This window comes from Gopherus evgoodei, chromosome 8, assembly GCF_007399415.2.
Source record: "Gopherus evgoodei ecotype Sinaloan lineage chromosome 8, rGopEvg1_v1.p, whole genome shotgun sequence".
Lineage (NCBI taxonomy): Eukaryota > Metazoa > Chordata > Testudines > Testudinidae > Gopherus > Gopherus evgoodei.
In genome coordinates this window covers 112,844,871-112,863,709 of record NC_044329.1, presented here as the reverse complement: position 1 = coordinate 112,863,709, position 18,839 = coordinate 112,844,871, and the positions used below count along the sequence as shown (strand labels likewise).

General features: G+C 44.6%; 1 protein-coding gene across 21 annotated transcripts in view; it reads left to right on the top strand.

Moving 5' to 3' along the window:
• Positions 1-18,839, top strand: part of PTPRF (protein tyrosine phosphatase receptor type F) — a 630,174-nt gene that overhangs the window by 213,576 nt on the left and 397,759 nt on the right. For all 21 annotated transcript variants that reach the window (XM_030572314.1, XM_030572312.1, XM_030572306.1 and 18 more), the window contains exon 3: positions 17,361-17,520. In XM_030572314.1, the coding sequence (XP_030428174.1) occupies positions 17,439-17,520 (82 nt within the window). In that variant the 5' untranslated portion in view covers positions 17,361-17,438. The remainder of the gene's footprint in view (positions 1-17,360; positions 17,521-18,839) is intronic.

The following is an 18,839-nucleotide window of genomic DNA, read 5'->3' as shown; positions in this document are numbered from 1 at the left end:
CCACCCACTCCTGCAATAGGCCCATAACCTCTAGCTGAGTTACTGAAGTTCTCAGGTAATGGCTATTTAAAGACTTCAAGTTACAGAGAATTCACCATTTACTCTAGTTTAGACCAGTGAGTGACCTGTGCCCCTTGCTGCAGAGGAAGGCGAAAAACCCTCAGGGTCTCTGCCAATCTGACTTTGGGGAACTGTTCTTTCCCAATCCCAAATATGGCAGTCAGCTAGACCCTGAGCATGTCAGCAAGACCCACTGGCCAGTCACCTGGGAAAGAATTCTTTATGCTATAGGAACTCAGAACCCTCCCCATCTAGTGTCCCATCTCCAGCCTTGGAGACATTTGTTAGTAGCAGTCATAGATGGGTCACATGCCATTGTAGGCAGTCTCATCACACCATCCCTTCCGTAAACTTATCAACTCAAGTATCAGAGGGGTAGCCGTGTTAGTCTGGATCTGTAGAAGCAGCAAAGAATCCTGTGGCACTTTATAGGCTAACAAGACGTTTTGGAGCATGAGCTTTTATGGATGAATATCCACTTCGTCAGATGCATGTAGTGGAAATTTCCAGGGGCAGGTATATATATGCAAGCAAGCTAGAGATAATGAGGTTAGTTCAGTCAGGGAGGATGAGGCCCTGTTCTAGCAGTTGAGGTGTGAAAGAACCAACCTATGCAACAAACCTCGATGCCAACTCTGCCCACATATCTACACCAGCCACACCATCACAGGACCTAACCAGATCAGCCACACCATCACCGGTTCATTCACCTGCACGTCCACGAATGTAATATACACCATCCTATGCCAGCAATGCCCCTCTGCTATGTACATCGGCCAAACTGGACAGTCTCTACGGAAAAGGATAAATGGACACAAATCAGATATTAGGAATGGCAATATACAAAAACCTGTAGGAGAACACTTCAACCTCCCTGGCCACACTATAGCAGACCTTAAGGTGGCCATCCTGCAGCAAAAAAACTTCAGGACCAGACTTCAAAGAGAAACTGCTGAGCTTCAGTTCATCTGCAAATTTGACGCCATCAGCTCAGAATTAAATAAAGACTGTGAATAGCTTGCCGACTACAAAACCAGTTTCTCCTCCCTTGGTTTTCACACCTCAACTTCTGAAACATGGCCGCCTCCTCCCTGACTGAACTAACCTCGTTATCTCTAGCTTGCTTGCATATATATACCTGCCCCTGGAAATTTCCACTACATGCATCTGTTGAAGTAGGTATTCACACACGAAAGCTCATGCTCCAAAATGTCTGTTAGTCTATAAGGTGCCAAAGGATTCTTTGCTGCTTTTATCAAGTTCAGTCTTGAAACCAGTTAGGTTTTTTGCCCGCACTCCTTTCGATGGGAGGCTGTTCCATATCTTCACTCTTCCAATGCTTAAAAACCGTCATCTAATTTCAAGTCTAAACTTGTTGATGGCCAGTTTATATCCATTTGTTCCTGTGCCATCATTGATGCTGAACTTAAATAACTCCTCTCTCTCCATGGTGTTTATCCCTCCAATGTATATATAGAGAGCAATCGTATTTCCCCATAGCCTTCATTTGGTTTGGCTAAACAGGCTAAGCTCTTTGAGTCTCCCCTCGTATGGAAAGTTCTCCATTCCTCTGATCATTTTAGTAGTCCTTCTCTGCACCTTTTGCAGTTTGAAATGATCTGCTCTAAACATGGGAGACCAGAATTGCGCATGGGTATTCAGGATGAGATCTCACCAGTGCTTTGTGTAATGGTAATAACACTTCCTGTCTCTACTGGAAATGAATCTTAGGATTGCATTAGCCTTTTTCACAGACACATCACAATAGTGGCTTATAGTATTCTGTGATCCACCCTTTACACTCAGATCTTTCTCCTCCTTTGTTGCTGTCCTCCGCTGTCCTCAGGAGCCAAAAAATTATACCATGTTATAGGTGAAACCACGTTCTATTGAACTTGTTTGATCCACTGGAGCGTGCATCCCTGACTCCACCAGAGCGCTGCTTTACTGCGTTATTTCCAAATTCGTGTTATATTGGGTAGCGTAATAGCGGGATAGAGGTGCAGTTCCTTATTCACCCTTCAATTCTCAGTATTAATTCTCCTCATCTCCAATTTAACTAATAATTTCCTATATGGAACTGTGTCAAATACCTTATTGAAATCCAGATTAGATCTGCTGCATTTCCTTTGTCTAAAATAAAATCAGTTATCTTCTCAAAGGAAGAAATCAGGTTGGTCTGGCACAATCTACCATTTGTAAACCATATTGTAGTTTATCCCAATTACCTCTATGTCCTTAACTACTGTCTCTTTCAAAATTTGTTCGAAGACCTTACATGCAACTGAAGTCAAACTATCGGGCCTGTAGTTTTCTGGATCCCTTTTTTCCCTTTCTTAAAAATAGGCACTATATTAGCAATTCTCCGGTCATAGTGTATGATCACAGAGTTTATGGATTCATTAAAAATCCTTGCTATTGGGCTTGCAATTTAATTTGCCAGTTCCTTTAATATTCATGGATGGAGATTATCCAGGGCCTCCTGCTTTGGTCCCAGTAAGCTGTTTGACCTTGACTTCCACCTCGGATGTTGTAATTTCTACTTCTATATCCTCATTTCCATTAGACACTCTGCCACTCCTCCTAAGCTCTTCTGTACCCTTATTAAAAACTGAGGCAAAATATTTGTTTAGGTGTTGGGCCATGCCTAGATTATCTTTACTCTCCACTCCATCCTCAGTGCTTAGCAGTCCCACTTCTTTCCTTGTTTCCTTTTTATTTATATGGCTGAAGAACCTTTTGCGATTGGTTTCAATTTTCTTTGCAAGATTCAATTTTATTTGGCTTTGGCAGTTCTCACTTTTTCCCTATACTTTCTGACTTCCAAGAGGTAACTTTCCTTGCCGATCCATCCCATCTTCAATTCCTAATAGGCTTTCTGCTTTTTCTTAATCACCTGTTTGAAATGCTTGTTCATCCAGTTTGGTCTGCAATCCTTCCCTATGATTTTTTTCCTGTGATTAGAGTGCAGGCTTCAGATAGTGTCTGAGACTTTGATTTGAAGTAATTCCAAGCCTCCTCCACATTCAGATCCTTGAGTTTTTCAGTCCAGTCCACTTCCCTCACTATCTCCCTAACCCTAACTCTTAATTTTTTAAAGTTTGCCCTTTTGAAATTAAGGACCCTAGTTGCAAAGGTGTTTTTGTTCATTCTTCCATTTATTTTAAACAGAATTTGCTAGTGATCACTTGAACCAAGGTTGTCCTTTATGACCAGTTCTTCTATAAGTTCCTCAGTACTGACAATACTAAAACTAAAGCATCATCATCTCTTGTTGGTTTGGTGACTATTTGGTGAAGAAACCCAGAATATCTGCTTGTCCTCCAATCTATATCTGGGAAATTAAAGAGTCCCATAATCACACTATTCCCCGTAGTTTTTATTTAATTGAAAATATTATTGGTGACTATCTATATCGGATCATAGAATATTAGGGTTGGAAGGGACCTCAGGAGGTATCTAGTCCAATCCCCTGCTCAAAGCAGGACCAGCCCCAACTATATCATCCCACCCAGGGCTTCGTCAATTCTGACCTTAAAAACCTCTAAGGAAGGAGATTCCACCACCTCCCTAGATAACCCATTTCAGTGCTCCTGGGAGTCTGTGGCTTACCCCACGCACTATCCCAATGGGTCTCTATTAGCTTCTCCAAAGGGATTTTGACCTGAACAGATTCCGTTTTATCCATTCCATCACTTCTCATTTCTTTAGTTTACCACCTCATTAATATACAATGCTACTATACTGCCTTTATTTCTGTCTTTCCTGAACAGCACATACCTTCAGTATGTGTACTTCCGTCATGACTACTGGTCCACCATGTTTCTGTTATCCCTAGAGTACAGAGGTAAAAGCCACCATAAACAGATATGTGACCATCATATACTCACAGATTTGACTGCTGGTCACGTGGTTTTTGTAGTAATCAGTGTCATCCAGGTACCACGATACAAGCTGAGTAAGTTTGTAGTAACTCTTACGGCAAATGAAGATCTTAACAGGGACTGAAACAGTCAAATAATGAGGCATAGTGAGAAATATGGAGGGGTAATTAGAAGCTCTTCCTGTATGCATGTTGCACGTCATTATTTTGTACCTTTATTGCAGCAGCTTCTGTACTTCACTCTCATAGGTCATAGGGGAAGTTGTACTGACTCATGCAGTTAGGATGTTTAGTGTGTTCTTGCCCTCTCCCTTCCTCTCTGCCTTTCCAAATCTGAAATGGATGAGGCTGCATTTTCTTGAAGGCTAGTAGGCAGCGTGGAACAATAGTCACCCAGGAGTGTTGCCGTCTTCCTCTCCTGTAAGCTTTCAGTGCTCACATGAGGCAGATTCTGCAGTGCACACACTCCTGTGGTAATATTGCAAACATGTCTTCAGGAAAATATAAGCAGAAAGACAGCCCTGGAACAAATCTTGGCCTGTTCTGCTGGGCAGAGATTTGGGGACTTGCCATGTGGTGTGAAAGGTGGATGTGTTGGACCACAGTCTGTTCATCCCGAAGTGTTTGATTTGCTGCAGTCTCAATGCAACTGTCTGGGCCTTTCAAGCAGGCAGCTACTCTGAAGTCTACCATATTAATCTGCCAAATAAAGAAGAATTGTAATATGTATTAATCAGTTTTCTTCAAAAGCAGATTTTGAGCACATGAAAGAGGGTGATAGACTTCAGCCTAGTGGGATATGAAGGCTCTTGTAGTGTTTGTGACCGTACCTCCGATGAGGCTTTACGGAAATATGTTTAGAATGTGTTTTGTGCTACTGTGATAGACCCAGGCCAGTTGGGTATAGCAGAAGGCAGATATACTGGCCACTGGATTAACAGTTTTCTGTTCCTTGACTGACCAGAGCCGGGGCTACTCCAGGCTAATGAGAACACTGACTCTAATTAACCTGCAAAGAGTCAGGGGAGGCCATTCAGTTAATGTGACCACTTGACTCTAATTAAGGCCCTGTTGATACTATAAAAAAGGCTCACTTCAGTCAGACAGAGAGGAAGGAGCCAGGGAGCCAGAGGAGAGGAAGTGCGGCTGAAGGACTGGTTACTGAAAACGTCCTCAGACCATCGTTAAAGGAGCCCTAAGGTAAGGGTGAAGACGGGAGAAGCAGGAGAGCTGTGGGGAAGTGGGCCAGGGAAATGTAGCAACTCTGGCAGTGAAAGGTTGGCTGCCAACAGCTGCTACCATTAGGGTCCCTGGGCTGGAACCCAGAGTAGAGGGCGGGCCCAGGTTCCCCCCAACCCACCACTACAAGAACATCTCCTAGGAGGGGAAGTCAGGCCCCTGTCAGGAGAGGAGGCTGAACAGAGACTGTGAGAGTTCTCTCATGAGCCTCCTTGAAGGCCTCCTTGCAGGGCTCAGTAGATGGTAACCCTGGCCCTAGAGAGAGAAGGGCTACATGGAGGGTCACAGTGAGCCACAGAGGCTAGCATAAACTGCCTAGAAGCACAGGACCCAAGGGAGCAAGGTCAGAGCTCTGCCACAACTGGTGTAAGGAGTGGGATAGTGATTGTTCACAGCGTGGCGGAACAAAGAGGTGTTTACTAAAAAACAAAAAAACCAAAAAAGTGCACAGGGGTTTTTGGTTGTGGGTGGTTTTTTGTTGTTGTTGTTGTTTGTAGCACCATGGAGGAGGTGGTGTGAGCACTGGTGCAAGCCACAGCAGCCCAGGAGGAGGCAACCCAGGCTCAGTCGATGGCACAACAGGAGTCCATGAGGTTACAGCAGGAAACCAACCAATTATTAATGAGCCAGGTGACCCAAGATCAAGCCCTCCTGCGCGAGGTTGTGGACTAGCTGAAGAGCCTCACCACTCAGGCACGGGGGTCCAATGAGACCTGAACCCTGAGGGCCACCGGTTGTCTGCCAAAGATGACGGCAGACGATGATAGAGGCATATCTCCTCTCATTTGAAAGGACTGCAGAGCATGAGGTGTGGCCCCTGGAGCAGTGGGCCAGCATTCTTGCCCCTTTCTTGTGCGGAGAGGCCCAGAAGGCCTACTTTGATCTGCCCACTCAGGATGCTGCTGACTATTCCCGGCTGAGGGCAGAGATCCTAGCACAATCTGGGGTGACGGCAGTGGTACGGGCCCAGAGGCTCCAGGAGTGGAAATAAGGGAGAACAAATGTCCAAGGTCCCACCTATTCAACCTCCTACACCTTGCTTGGAAGTGGTTATGGCCTGAGGCATGCAGCCCAGAGGAGATTTTAGAGACTTTAGTCATGGACCATTACATGCTGGGACTGCCGCCAGATCTCCACAAATGGATCTGCCAGAACGATCCGTTCACCTATGACGAAATGATCACATTGGTGGAAAGAGGGATAACAGCCAGGGAATTAAACCAACTACCCAAGGAAGGCCCCTCATGAAACAAACACTTGACTCCGACCATGGAGGGTCAGGCGGCCAACCCCCCAGGAAGTCCTAGGTGGAAGAAGAGGGAGGTCAAAAACCGGTCGGGAACCCGGAAGGAAGGGGAAGGCCTGAGTGGGGAGAACCCTGAGACTAAATCCCCTAACCCAAGTGATAGGGGAATGACTAGAAGCAATTATAGGTTTTACGGGTGTGGGGAGTTGGGGCACATAGCTGCCCAGTGCCCCAATGTCATAAAGCCAAGACAGTGTAACCTGGGGAACAGGGCAGACCCATGCAGCGTACTCAATATTGTAGGGGTCACTGTCACCCCACATAAATATACAAGGCAGGTAAAGTTGAATGGGGTAGAAACCATGGCACTCGTAGACTCGGGGAGTGCTATCACCCTGATTTTGGGTAAATTTGTGAAGCGCAGCCAGTTAATGCAGGCCAAGTGTACAGGAGTAACCTGTGTCCATGGGACTGTTAGCTATTACTCCATCATACCAGTAAAAATTGAAATTCAGGGAAATGTCACTGGTGTGAAAGCAGGGGTAGTCCCAAACTTCCCATACCCCATGCCCATAGGTAGAGATTTCCCTGGGTTTGGAAACTTGCTCCCACTGGAGGAATTGGAGGGAGAGGAGCTCCCCAAACTTCAGGGGGTTTCCGCGGCAGAATGTCACCTCCCATTTTTCGCGGACATGTCCCAGGAGCTATTCCCTGTCCTGGGGAAGGGCAGGAAGACCAAAAGAGAGAGAAGGGCGGCCAAGGCCTTGGGTACCCGAATCCTGGTACAAGGACTGAGGGTCACCTGTGTAGGCAGACATACACGGACAACTGAAGGGGAGGTCCCTGAGACAGAGTAGGGGTCAGAGATCACTTCCAACCTCAACCTCACGGAGCCAGACGAGAGGGCAGACAGAGATCCCTCAGAGTTCAGGCTGTTAAGTCCAGAGAGAGAGACTTTTGGACGGGACCAGGTGGAAGACCCAAGGTACGAGAACGCCAGGAAGGAGGTGGCTGAGATTGATGGGATACCCATAGAGGGAAAGGCCTGGGGCCAGGGCCTTATTTTGTGATCAAGAGGAATCGCCTATACCGGGTCCTTCAAATGCAGGGTACACCAGCTCCTAGTCCCCCGGAAACACCAGAAGGCAATATTAAGCCTCGCTCACAGTCACCTTTTTGGAGGACACCTGGGAGTGGAGAAAACCCAGGTGCAAATCTTTCGCAGGTTCTCCTGGCCGGGAGTACATGAAGACGTCCGGCGGTACTGTGTTTCTTGCCCTGAATGTCAACTGCACAGCCCTTGTCCACATCTAAGAGCTCCTCTGGTACCTCTGCCAATCATCAAAGTCCCATTCAAGTGGATCACCATGGATCTTATGGGGCCGCTAGAGAAAACAATCCAAGGCCACCAGTATGTACTTGTCATCCTAGACTATGCAACCAGGTACCCAGAAGCTGTCCCCTTACGAAATACAGCTTCCAAGAGCATTGCCAAAGAATTAGTGGCAATCTTTGCCTGGGTAGGGCTACCAAAAGAAATCCTCACAGACCAGGGAACACCATTCATGTCCAAGTTGATGAAGGATTTGTGTTCCCTGCTCCATGTCCAGACGCTGCAGACCTCGGTTTACCATCCACAAACCGATGGCCTGGTGGAAAGATTTAACCGGACCCTCAAGGCCATGATAAGAAAGGTGGTAAGCAAGGATGGGAAAGATTGGGACAACCTACTACCATACCTCATGTTTGCCATCCGTGAGGTCCCCCAAGCTTCCACCGGATTCTCCCCCTTTGAGCTGTTGTATGGACGCAACCCCCGAGGCATCCTGGACATAGCCAAGGAAATTTGGGAGGAGGAACCCAGTGAGGGAAGAATGTAATAGAACATGTACTATAGATGAGGGATCGGATAGTCTGGATCACTCCCATAGTGAGGGAACACCTAGAGAAGGCCCAAGAGGCCCAGAGAACCTACTATAACCGCCAAGCCAAGCTTCGTCAGTTTCAAACTGGTGACCGAGTAACGGTACTGGTACGGCCGAAAGTCAGCTGTTGGCCCAGTGGCAAGGGCCCTTGAAATAGTTGAACCCGGAGGGAAAGTAAATTACAAGGTGCGACAACCAGGACATCAAAAAGTAGAGCAGATATATCATGTCAACCTTTTGAAACCATGGCATGTGCGAGAGGCATGCACAGTGATTCGAGAAGAGCTGCACCCAGGAAACAAAAATCCTGAACAGGTGAGGGTGTCTCCTGATCTAACGACAGCCCAGAAGAAAGAGGTAACTGAGAGAGTGTCCGATATCAAGACATATTTTCGACAAAGCTGGGTCGCACAACCGGGACATATCACCACATCATCACAAACCCTGGGGCCAGAGTAACTTTGAGGCCCTACTGGGTGCCAACAGTCAAAAGGGAGGAAATAAAACGGAAGTCAGGAAAATGCTGGAGATGGGGGTCATCGAAGAATCCCACAGTTAGTGGTCCAGCCCAGTAGTATTGGTGCCCAAACCTGATGGCACCACAAGGTTCTGCAATGACTTCCGTCGACTAAATGAGAGATCCCAGTTTGATGCCTATCCTATACCCTGCATAGACGAACTAGTGGACCGTCTGGGGAATGCCCGGTACTTGCCGACCTTATACTTGACACAGGGGTACTGGCAGATTCCCCTAGCCGAAGATGCAAAGGAAAAGACAACGTTTTCTACACCAGAGGGTCTCTTCCAATATACAGTCTTTCCTTTCGGACTACATAGGGCTCCAGCTACCTTTCAGCGCCTCATGGACAAGTTATTACGCCCCCATACCAGTTTTGCTGCGGCCTACTTGGATGACGTGGTGATTCATACTCCAGACTGGGAGACCCACTTGGAAAAAGTGGGGGCAATCCTTGATACCTTCTGGTGAGCTGGCCTTACTGCGAACCCTGTTAAGTGCGCTGTAGGGTTCACAGAGGCCAAATATCTTGGCTACGTGGTAGGAAAAGGTCTGGTAAAGTTCCAACTGAATAAGTTAGACGCCATCCAAAATTGGCCTCAGCTGAGTTGTAAGAAGCAGGTCCGAGCATTTCTAGGAGTGGTGGGGTATTACCAGCATTTCATCCCCCCAATTTGCTACAAGGGCAAGTCCTCTAACGGACTTAGTGAAAGCCCGTGCTCCTGATCCAGTCAGATGGTCTGATGCAGCACAGAAGGCATTCGCGGACTTACGGACTGCCCTCTGCAGTAACCCTGTATTGATAGCCCTAGATTTCAACAAGGACTTTATCCTACAGACAGATGCATCCGAGGTAGGGTTAGGGGCCGTCCTGTCGCAGATGGTTGGGGAGGAAAAACACCCAGTTCTCTACCTCAGTAGGAAACTCCTTCAGAGGGAACAAAAATATGCAGTAGTAGAGAGAGAGTGCCTCGCTGTAAAACGGGTCATGGAAACGTTGCGTTACAACCTGCTGGGGCGCAGATTTATCCTTGTGACTGACCATGCCCCTCTTCAATGGATGCAACGGAACAAGGAAAAGAACACAAGGGTAACCAAGTGGTTCTTATCCCTCCAACCTTTCAAGTTCTGCACAGAGCAGGGGGTCGCCATGGCAATGCAATGGCTTATCACGCGTACACTGTCTGGCATCCCAAGCTGCCCAACCCCTTGGTGTTGTGTGGGGGGAGAGATATGTGATAGACCCAGGCCAGTTGGGTACAGCAGAATAGCAGAAGGCAGATATATTGGCCACTGGATTAACAGTTTTCTATTCCTTGACTGACCAGAGCAGGGGCTACTCCAGACTAATGAGAACACCTGATTCTGATTAACCTGCAAAGAGTCAGGTGAGGCCATTCAGTTTAATGTGACCACCTGACTCTAATTAAGGCCCTGTTGATGCTATAAAAAGGGCTCACTCCAGTCAGACTGGGGAGAGCCAGGGAGCCAGAGGACAGGAAGTGCAGCTAAAGGGCTGGCTACTGAAGACACCCTCAAACTATCGTTAAAGGAGCCCTAAGGTAAAGGTGAAAACGAGAGAAGCAGGAGAGCTGTGGGGAAGTGGCCCAGGGAAATGTAGCAACTCTGGCAGTGAAAGGTTGGCTGCCAACAACTGCTACCATTAGGGTCCCTGGGCCAGAACCCGGAGTAGAGGGCGAGCCAAGGTTCCCCCCAACCCACCACTACAGGAACATCAGTTCAAAACTATAAATACAAAACAACCAGGAGAGAACTGACCAACAACAGGAGCTGAAGGGACTGACATACAAGACAAGTGACAAGTATCATACAGACTGGCTAAAAGGAGAGAAGGAATCTGATAACCATCTGTAAGTATGTGAAGTGTATAAACACCATGGAGCGAAAGGAAGTTTATAGTTACTCATGGCTGCACACCTTTGGGTAATGGAATGAACAGAGCAAGGGAAGTTTAGGCTGACTATTCCGATCAACTCCCTGCAGGTCAGATGTAGGAGACTGCGATGCATTAAAGCACATTCAGAACGTTTAGTGCGCACCAACAGGGCCTACATAGACCAATTAATGTGTGCTTTAGAATTCATACCTCTGCAGTGTGCATTACCCACTGCGTACACTAGCCCTAAACTGAAAAAATGAAAATATTCCTTCTGCACCTGCAGAAGAGGCTACAGCTGCCAAAAGCTGTGCAGCAATACGCATAACTTCTGAGACTCTGTTACCATTTTCATGACAAGGATTTTATTCCCTTTACTTTTAATTTTAGAGCTTTTTGACTAACCTTATTTTATTTAAATTGCCCTTTGTGAAGTTTAGTGTCACTGTGTCACATTTTGATACCTAATCTGTCCTGTGGAATCTAATTATATTGTAGTTAATAAAACTTAGTAGCCTCAGCTACCGTCATTTCCTGATATAGCTCCTGTGTATACTCAAAAATACACTGATTGGTCCTTATGTTGCAACAGCAGATAGCCACATAGGAATTGTGGTATTGTCTCCTCCTCCCTCTCCCAACAGGCTCTCACGAAGCTTCCATGGCTCTGAAAGTGACAAATTCCCAAACATACATTTGTATTGGCATCTTTTCGTCTGTGAGAGACGACGGGAATTGCAGCCTCTGATGTAGATGGTTTGCAATGTCTCATGTGACCGAATAGTCCAACACGAGATGTACATGATCTCTGACAGTTATTGAAAATGTATTTATTTTGTTTGGGAGCTGCTTACTTCCTGTCTCTTCAAGCTGTAGGAGCGAGCTCCTGTCATGGACTCTGTTACCCTGATGGAGACGATGGTGCCACTTGTTACAATCACTTATCAAGATTCCCCATTGGTCAGGATCAGTTCCAAATTCCTTCATATCTCGCTAACATGAGTCTTTATAGTGAAGCTTGGGATGTCCTGTTGCTCTTGTTATCTCTGTTAGCTGCCCAAGGACATGCTATACAGGGATGTTTTCATCTTCCAACCTACTCGGATGGCCCAGCCAGCGCAGTCGTCTTTGCTTTAGCAGGGCTTTCACACTTGGTAAATTTGCCCTTTGAAGAACCTCTGTGTTAGTGATTTTATCTTGCCTTTTGGTGTTGAGCATGTGGCATAAACAATGTAGGTGGAAACTGTTTAACATTTTCTCCTGATGAGCATAAGTTGTCCATGTTTCTCCACCATACATGAGTTCTGAGGATGCAGGCTTGGTACGCTAGCATTTTGGTCTTGATGGCAAGCTCTGAGTTATTCCATGCTATTTTAGTTAGGCTATTAAAGGTGGGGTGGCAGCCTTTCCAGTGCAAACATTTAATTCTTCATTCAGAGAGAGGTTGGTGGACACTATAGACCCTAAATAGCTGAACTTTTGAACTACTTCTGGCTGGTTTTCATTTAAAGTAAGTGAAGGATCTTGTGGAACCCCCTGTCCTAATACAACCATTTTCTTACTGATAGAAGAAACGCCTGACGGGCATTTGATAGGCAGTCCATGAGTTCTTGTAGTAGATCGTCATTGTGGGCTATGAGGGCAACATCATCAGCGAATAGAAATTCCCTGATTAGCACTTTTTTGACTTTGGTCTTTGACTTAAGTTGGGACAGATTGAGGAGTTTCCCATCTGATCTTGTGTGGAGATACACTCCATCTTTCATGTCCTTAAACGCACAATTCAAGAGTAGTGAGAAGAAAATTCCAAAGAGCGTAGGAGCACAAACATTGTTGCTTCACGCCACTTTTCATCTCAAAGCTGTCCAGAGTGGACCTGTCAAACGAGAGAGTTGCTCTCATGTTGTGGAATGAAGGGATAAGACTTAAGGTTGGTGGGCATCCTATCTTTTCTAGTACTGCAAATAGATCTGCTCTGCTGACTGTATTGAATGCTTTGGTTAGGTTCATAAAGGCGATCTACAATGGTCAGTTTTGTTCTCTGAACTTTTCTTGGAGTTGACGCAGAAAAAATGTCGTGTCTATAGTTCCCATGATGCATTACATCCATTAATAAAACTGTGAAGTGATATCTCTGCACATGCAGCAGTGTCATATTGGCTTTCTTACCTGTGTATTGTATTGCAAGCTCATATCCAGTTTCACCCTAAATCTCTCTTTGTATCACAGCCTCCCAAATAGCACTCCCATTGCTTATCTTTCAGATTTGCCCTATAGTTTGCATCTAGCAGTATCACCAGGCTGAGTCTTGTCCATATTGCTGCAGTAGTGCCTTTGTATTATATTCCTTACCTCCTCAAAAAACAAAACACAAACACACGGAGATAAAAATATGTTAAGGCTGCAAAGTGAAACAGTAACAAGCAAGTCAGGAACTGCCTACACAACTTTACTAATGCTACTTTGTGTATGTACATTATAATAGTCTTTAATTAACCCAGTTCCATATGTTTTCCATTCCTCCTTCAGTACGCAGATTGGATGTTTAGCACTGGCTGAAGCCACTGATCTATACTGATCATTATTCTCACTGTTAATGAAGTAGCCTGCTTCATTCTCTGTTTACCATCCTACTTTGGCACCTGCTTTGCTTGGTCAGTTTTATGTTTTGTTCAGTACCCTGAAGTGCTGTGGACACTTCTCTCCATACTGGCGAGTCAGTGTCTTCCTCAGGATCCGTAGGCCGTGCAGAGTCTCCTCCTGGCTATTACGTACAATGCCAAGGGGGTCCCATTATACTGCACATGCAGCATGTCTGGAAACAGCAGAGAGATCTGCAGCCTCTCTTGGGACTGGGCTGGAACAGTGTTTAGTTCACGTCTCCCAATCTGCATATGTGGGATCGAGTTTGAGAGTATTTTATACTTTTTCACCATTAAAAAGCAGATCCATTTTGTTCTGTCTTTATGAAAAATTGTTCCTTGTCTCCTATGTCAGATAGCAACACAACTGATGTTCTGGAGTTATCTTCCTGCTCAGAAAAGTTTCTGGAGGGAATCCCATCACATTTCTCAACAAAGATGGGATTGTTTTTATCTTGTGATCATAAGCAAAATTGGATCTGGCACTTCTTCCCCTGCAGAAATCTTTGATTCAAATATCCCTTGTCCTCACTTGATTTTCAAGTTGTTCCAAGCATCTCTTCTTAAGAAGCTTAATTTTAATCAGTGTTTTTTTGTGAGAGTCTCTTGTTCCTCCCCTGGTTTCTTTGAGACTTCTCATCCAGCCCTTCAGTGTGCTGCTCATTGCTGGTGACTCACTTGTTTTATGTATTAGAAGTTCATGGAGGACTGGCGCTATTCAGTACTGGTTATGATTTCTCTCAATATTTTAGAGTTAACCTTCTGCCATCGGAGCCAGCTTGCTCCCTCTATTGCCCGGCACTGTATGAACCATTGATACTCTTGGCTTTGTTTTAAACTAGTCCAACTTTTCTTGCTTGTTTACTGTGTCTGTTGCATTTTCTTATCAGATTTTTAGTTTTTCTTCCAAATTACAGATAAAAGGGGTACATGGCACCCTAAAAATTCAATGCTTTTTTTTCTTTTTGAGAATGCTAAACTCAAAGCTGTTTACATAGAGCCTGTGGTCCGTGATGCTTAGCCCCACTCTTTTTGGATTTCATGTTTTAGATTTTATCGTACTGTTTGTGTCACATGAGGAAATGGCAGTGAGAATCTGAGAAGGACCTTTCCCTGTAGTATCTTTGCTCACAGATGCTAGCTTAGTAGTGGGATGCTAGCCTAAATAAGTGAGGTGAAGAGAGGGATAGGAAAGAGGAAGGGAGTGAGGTCATTTGGTACATGGGAGACTGTGCCGTGAAAGGGACAGAGCCTGGAGAAAGGCATGGGATTGTGAACAGGAGATGACCAAAGAAACAATAACGTGAACAGTCAGCAGATCACAGAGCATTAATTCACCTCGATTTGTGCTGCCCCTGCATTGAGCCTGTATGTTCTTGCTTAGTTCAGTATCAAGTGTATCTCGCTTGGTTTGTAGATAATTTTCTTTTGATGCCACTTCTGCACCTAAGGGAAGAGCTCCTCTAACAGTCTTGCTTCAGGATTTTTTCCCCTGCCGGCTGTTCTGTATGGGTAACATCTGCCTCCAAAGGGTTAATTGTGCTTAACCGGACTTCCTATCACACTGCATCACATACTAGGTTTTCTGGTTGGGGAGAGCTGTTTGCTTCTAAAAATGGAAGCGCTGAACCGTATACATAGAGGCCCTTTTAATGTTTTCAGTTTAAAAACAGAATGACAGTTACTTAGATTTATAAAAAATTAAAGCATTCCAATTTAGAGAGTTTAATATTGTATGTAGACAGTTTTTCCATATACACTGCAACAATGGAGAGAGAGAGAGAGAGAGAGAACGATTCTTCTTCCTGCTGAGGGACAAAGAAGACAATGGGGCTTTATTGGCCATAGGGCAATGGGGATTGGGATGGATAAGAAGATTTTTGCCTAAGAAATTTGATTTCTCTTAACCAAGATGGTAAATTAGTTTAACGGAGTGAACAGTTGCAAAAAGAGCAAGCCTATAAAATACCTTATGGGACAACTGATAATTCATCACTTTCTTATGTTGTAATTTATACCCAGCTCATGGGCCTGAAAAGTCATAAATCTGTCAAACCTGAGACCAGAGCAAATTGTAATTAGTTTGCTGAAGAAAGACAGGAATGAGGAGACAGATCTATTCTCTTAGTTGGGGTTTCTCTGTAAGTTTTCTCTGAATGAGAAACATGAGAAACCATGCTGTTCTTCACCTGACTTCTGAGCATTGTCTGGTGCAGACAGACGTAAGCCAATTCTCTTCAAAAGTGACTCATTCAAAAGTTAGTCTGGTAAATATCCAAACTGCTTTCTAAGCTAGTTGTAAACCACATTCTCTGCCCTGATCGGAGGTGGAATTTGACACAAAATATTAGCTTTGGCACAGTAATTTTGAATACTTGGTGCCTTTTGTGGGTAGAGCAGCCCTCTTACGGTTCTATTGCTGATGAGTCAGATGGAATAGTGCTGCTGAAAGTGTGCTGCAGAGGATTCTCACTTTATCAGGTTGAATACGTTAGCAGCACATGCAGAAGTTAGGCCATGTCTACACTACCCGCTGGATCAGTGGGTAATAATCCATCTATAGGGGATTGATTTATCGCGTCTTGTCTAGATGCGATAAATCAATCCCTGAATCGATGCCCGTACCCCACCTCAGCAGGAGGAGTAATCGGAGTCGACGGGGGAGCCGTGGCAGTCGACTTGCCGCTGTGAGAATATCCAGGTAAATTGAACTAAGATAGTTCAACTTCAGCTATGCAAATCTTAGATCGATCTCCCGCCCAGCGTAGACAAGCCCTTAGAGGCATAATCTTCACTATTAGTCCAGGCACTCATTCTCATTCCCTTGTGCTGTTCATGTTTACAGATCTGTTTAGCACTGGGCAAACCGACTGGGGCTTGAATTGAGTTTCCTATTGGAATAAAGTTGATCCTGTTGGTAATGATACAACTATCTGTATCTGTCTCTGCAGAGCAGGACATCTTAATGATGTTTTCAGTAACTCTTTTGCGGGAGACAAATGAGGATTTAGGGGTTAGATACCAGCAAGAAGAGAATTGAGTGTCAGACTGTTATGAAAGGCATTTCTTTCAGCGTGCAGAATCCTTCTGAGCATAGCTGGATTTATTTTTGGATTGAGATAATAGAAGCAGGGATGGAATAATCAGTATTCTTTCTGTATCTAGTTTAGAACTAGGTTATTGTGTAAATACCTTCAGATGTCTTGGCTGTAGAAGGCACTACATAGATATCATGATACAATACAAAGGAAATGTTACAACATGTGGAGAGATTTACTGTATAATACAGTAATGGAGGGAAGAAGAAACATCACTGACTGTTGGATAGGATGATAGGATGTAAATATTTGCCTTGTTGGATTCTCCTGAGATTTTGCTGAGCCATCATCGTTGCTGCCATTGTCCGAACACTGTTTTTGTCAGAAGGTAACGTTCCTAAAATGCAATGCGTATCATCACCGTCAAAAGTTTTTATGATATCTGTGAATCTCAGAACAAGGTTAAAAAACAAACACAAACAAAGACAAAACAAAAATTCCCAAAAGGAAGAACAGCCAAAATCTTTGTCCCCAGAGCTAGGACTTGAGCCCTTCTCTGAAATGCTTGTGAACAGGAGGAGTGCTGTCAGTAGTGTCGTGTGCGATAAATGATCTCCCCTGTGCCCCACTTTCCTTCCAGAATGCTGATACTATACATGCAGTGCTTCAGAACGGGGCCCAGGAACATACTACCCAGGTGTGTAACCTGGACATGTCTCATGCCAAGAGGCACCATTGGCACAGCGTTGTTAAAGTAGGAAAGATGGTTAAACCCATGTTAAAAAAAAAAATCTGGACTTATGATACGTATATTTATTTGCGATTTGGGGTGAGATGCTGGGGCACCATAGTTTAATTTTACTGTCTTGTCCTTGAGATTTGATCCATTTTCTCCTATTCTCTTTGTTTGTAGGAATAAGTCTGCATTTCTTAATGCTGGATGTACTGGCCACTTGCTTCAGACTAAGGAGGACTGGCTCTACTTTGGAATATGGTGCCTAACTTCTGTGTCCAAGTATGCATTGTGCCAGCAGTAGTTCTGTGCTGCCTGATGCCTTCAACGGAGGCCGACAGTAAGTAACATTCAGACTGTAACTTTCTAAAACTTCAGAAACATTAAATATTTTCTTCCATCAAATATTCACCCACTTGGTTAAGGTATGTGCCGAGAGAGAAATGGACAAGTAACCCTAATGGTCTTTTTGTTTCCAATGTGATTCAACAGTACATGCCTGGGAAGGACAAAATAAAATCTTGTCCTTTTCTTTGGCTTTGAAAAACAAATTGTCAGTAAGAATCGTGTGCTATTGGGGGAGCAATATGTCTAATGATGGTAAGTTTGAAACCTTAGATTTGATTCTTATCAGCTAGAGTGGACTAAATACAGCTTTGTAGTAGGGGGTGGAGGTGCTACGGTGCACAGGGAATTTCCATTCTTTTATTTTCCCCATTCTTTTATTCATTTCATTGACCCTCAAAACCGCCATTCTGCAGCTGAAGGCTACCAGTTAGATGGTTGCATGGATACTAATAAATTGGAGAGATTTCTGAAAAGACCTATGAGAAGGACTGGAAAACGTGCCATATGGTGAGAGACTCAGAAGCTCAATCTAGCTAACAAAGAGAAGGTTAAGAGGTGACTTGATCACAGTTCATAAGTACCAACAGGGGGAATAGAAATTTAATAGAGGGTTTTCAGTGTAGCAGAGAAAGGTCTAACAGGATCCAGTGGCTGGAAGTTGAAGCTAGACACATTCAGACTGGAAAAAAGGTGTATATTTTTTTAGCAGTGGGGATAATTGTACACTGGAACTATGTACCAAGCGTTGTGGTGGTTTCTCCAGCACTGACCATTTTAAAATCAAGATTGGATTTTTTTTTTTTTTTAAAAGATCTACTCTAGTTCAAAAGGAATTTTTTTCGGGCAGTTCTGGCTGGGATGATTTAGTTGGGGATTGGTCCTGCTTTGATCAGGGGGTTGGACTAGATACCTCCTGAGGTCCCTTCCAACCCTGAGATTCTATGATTGCAGTCTGTGTTTATATGAAAGATGAGGGGGGGAGTGAGACTAGCTGATCACAATGGTCCCTTCTGGCCTTGGAAAGTTTGAATGGGTGGGAGCTGCTGGAGATTGAGGAGGTGGCCCTGCTATAGCACTTCTAGACTCGCATGTCAGTAAAGTGAAGGTACAATATTTCAGTATGGTGCTGCTTTATTTTTAACCTGTATCAACCAACACTATGCTCAAAATGTTCTGCAGCCCTCATACCCGCCATGATTAGCCCAGTCCAGGAGAGAAATTTAAAAAGTAGGGCAGTCGATTAATTGCAGTTAATTCACACGATTAACTCAAAAAAATTAATCATGATTAAAAAATTAATCACGATTAATT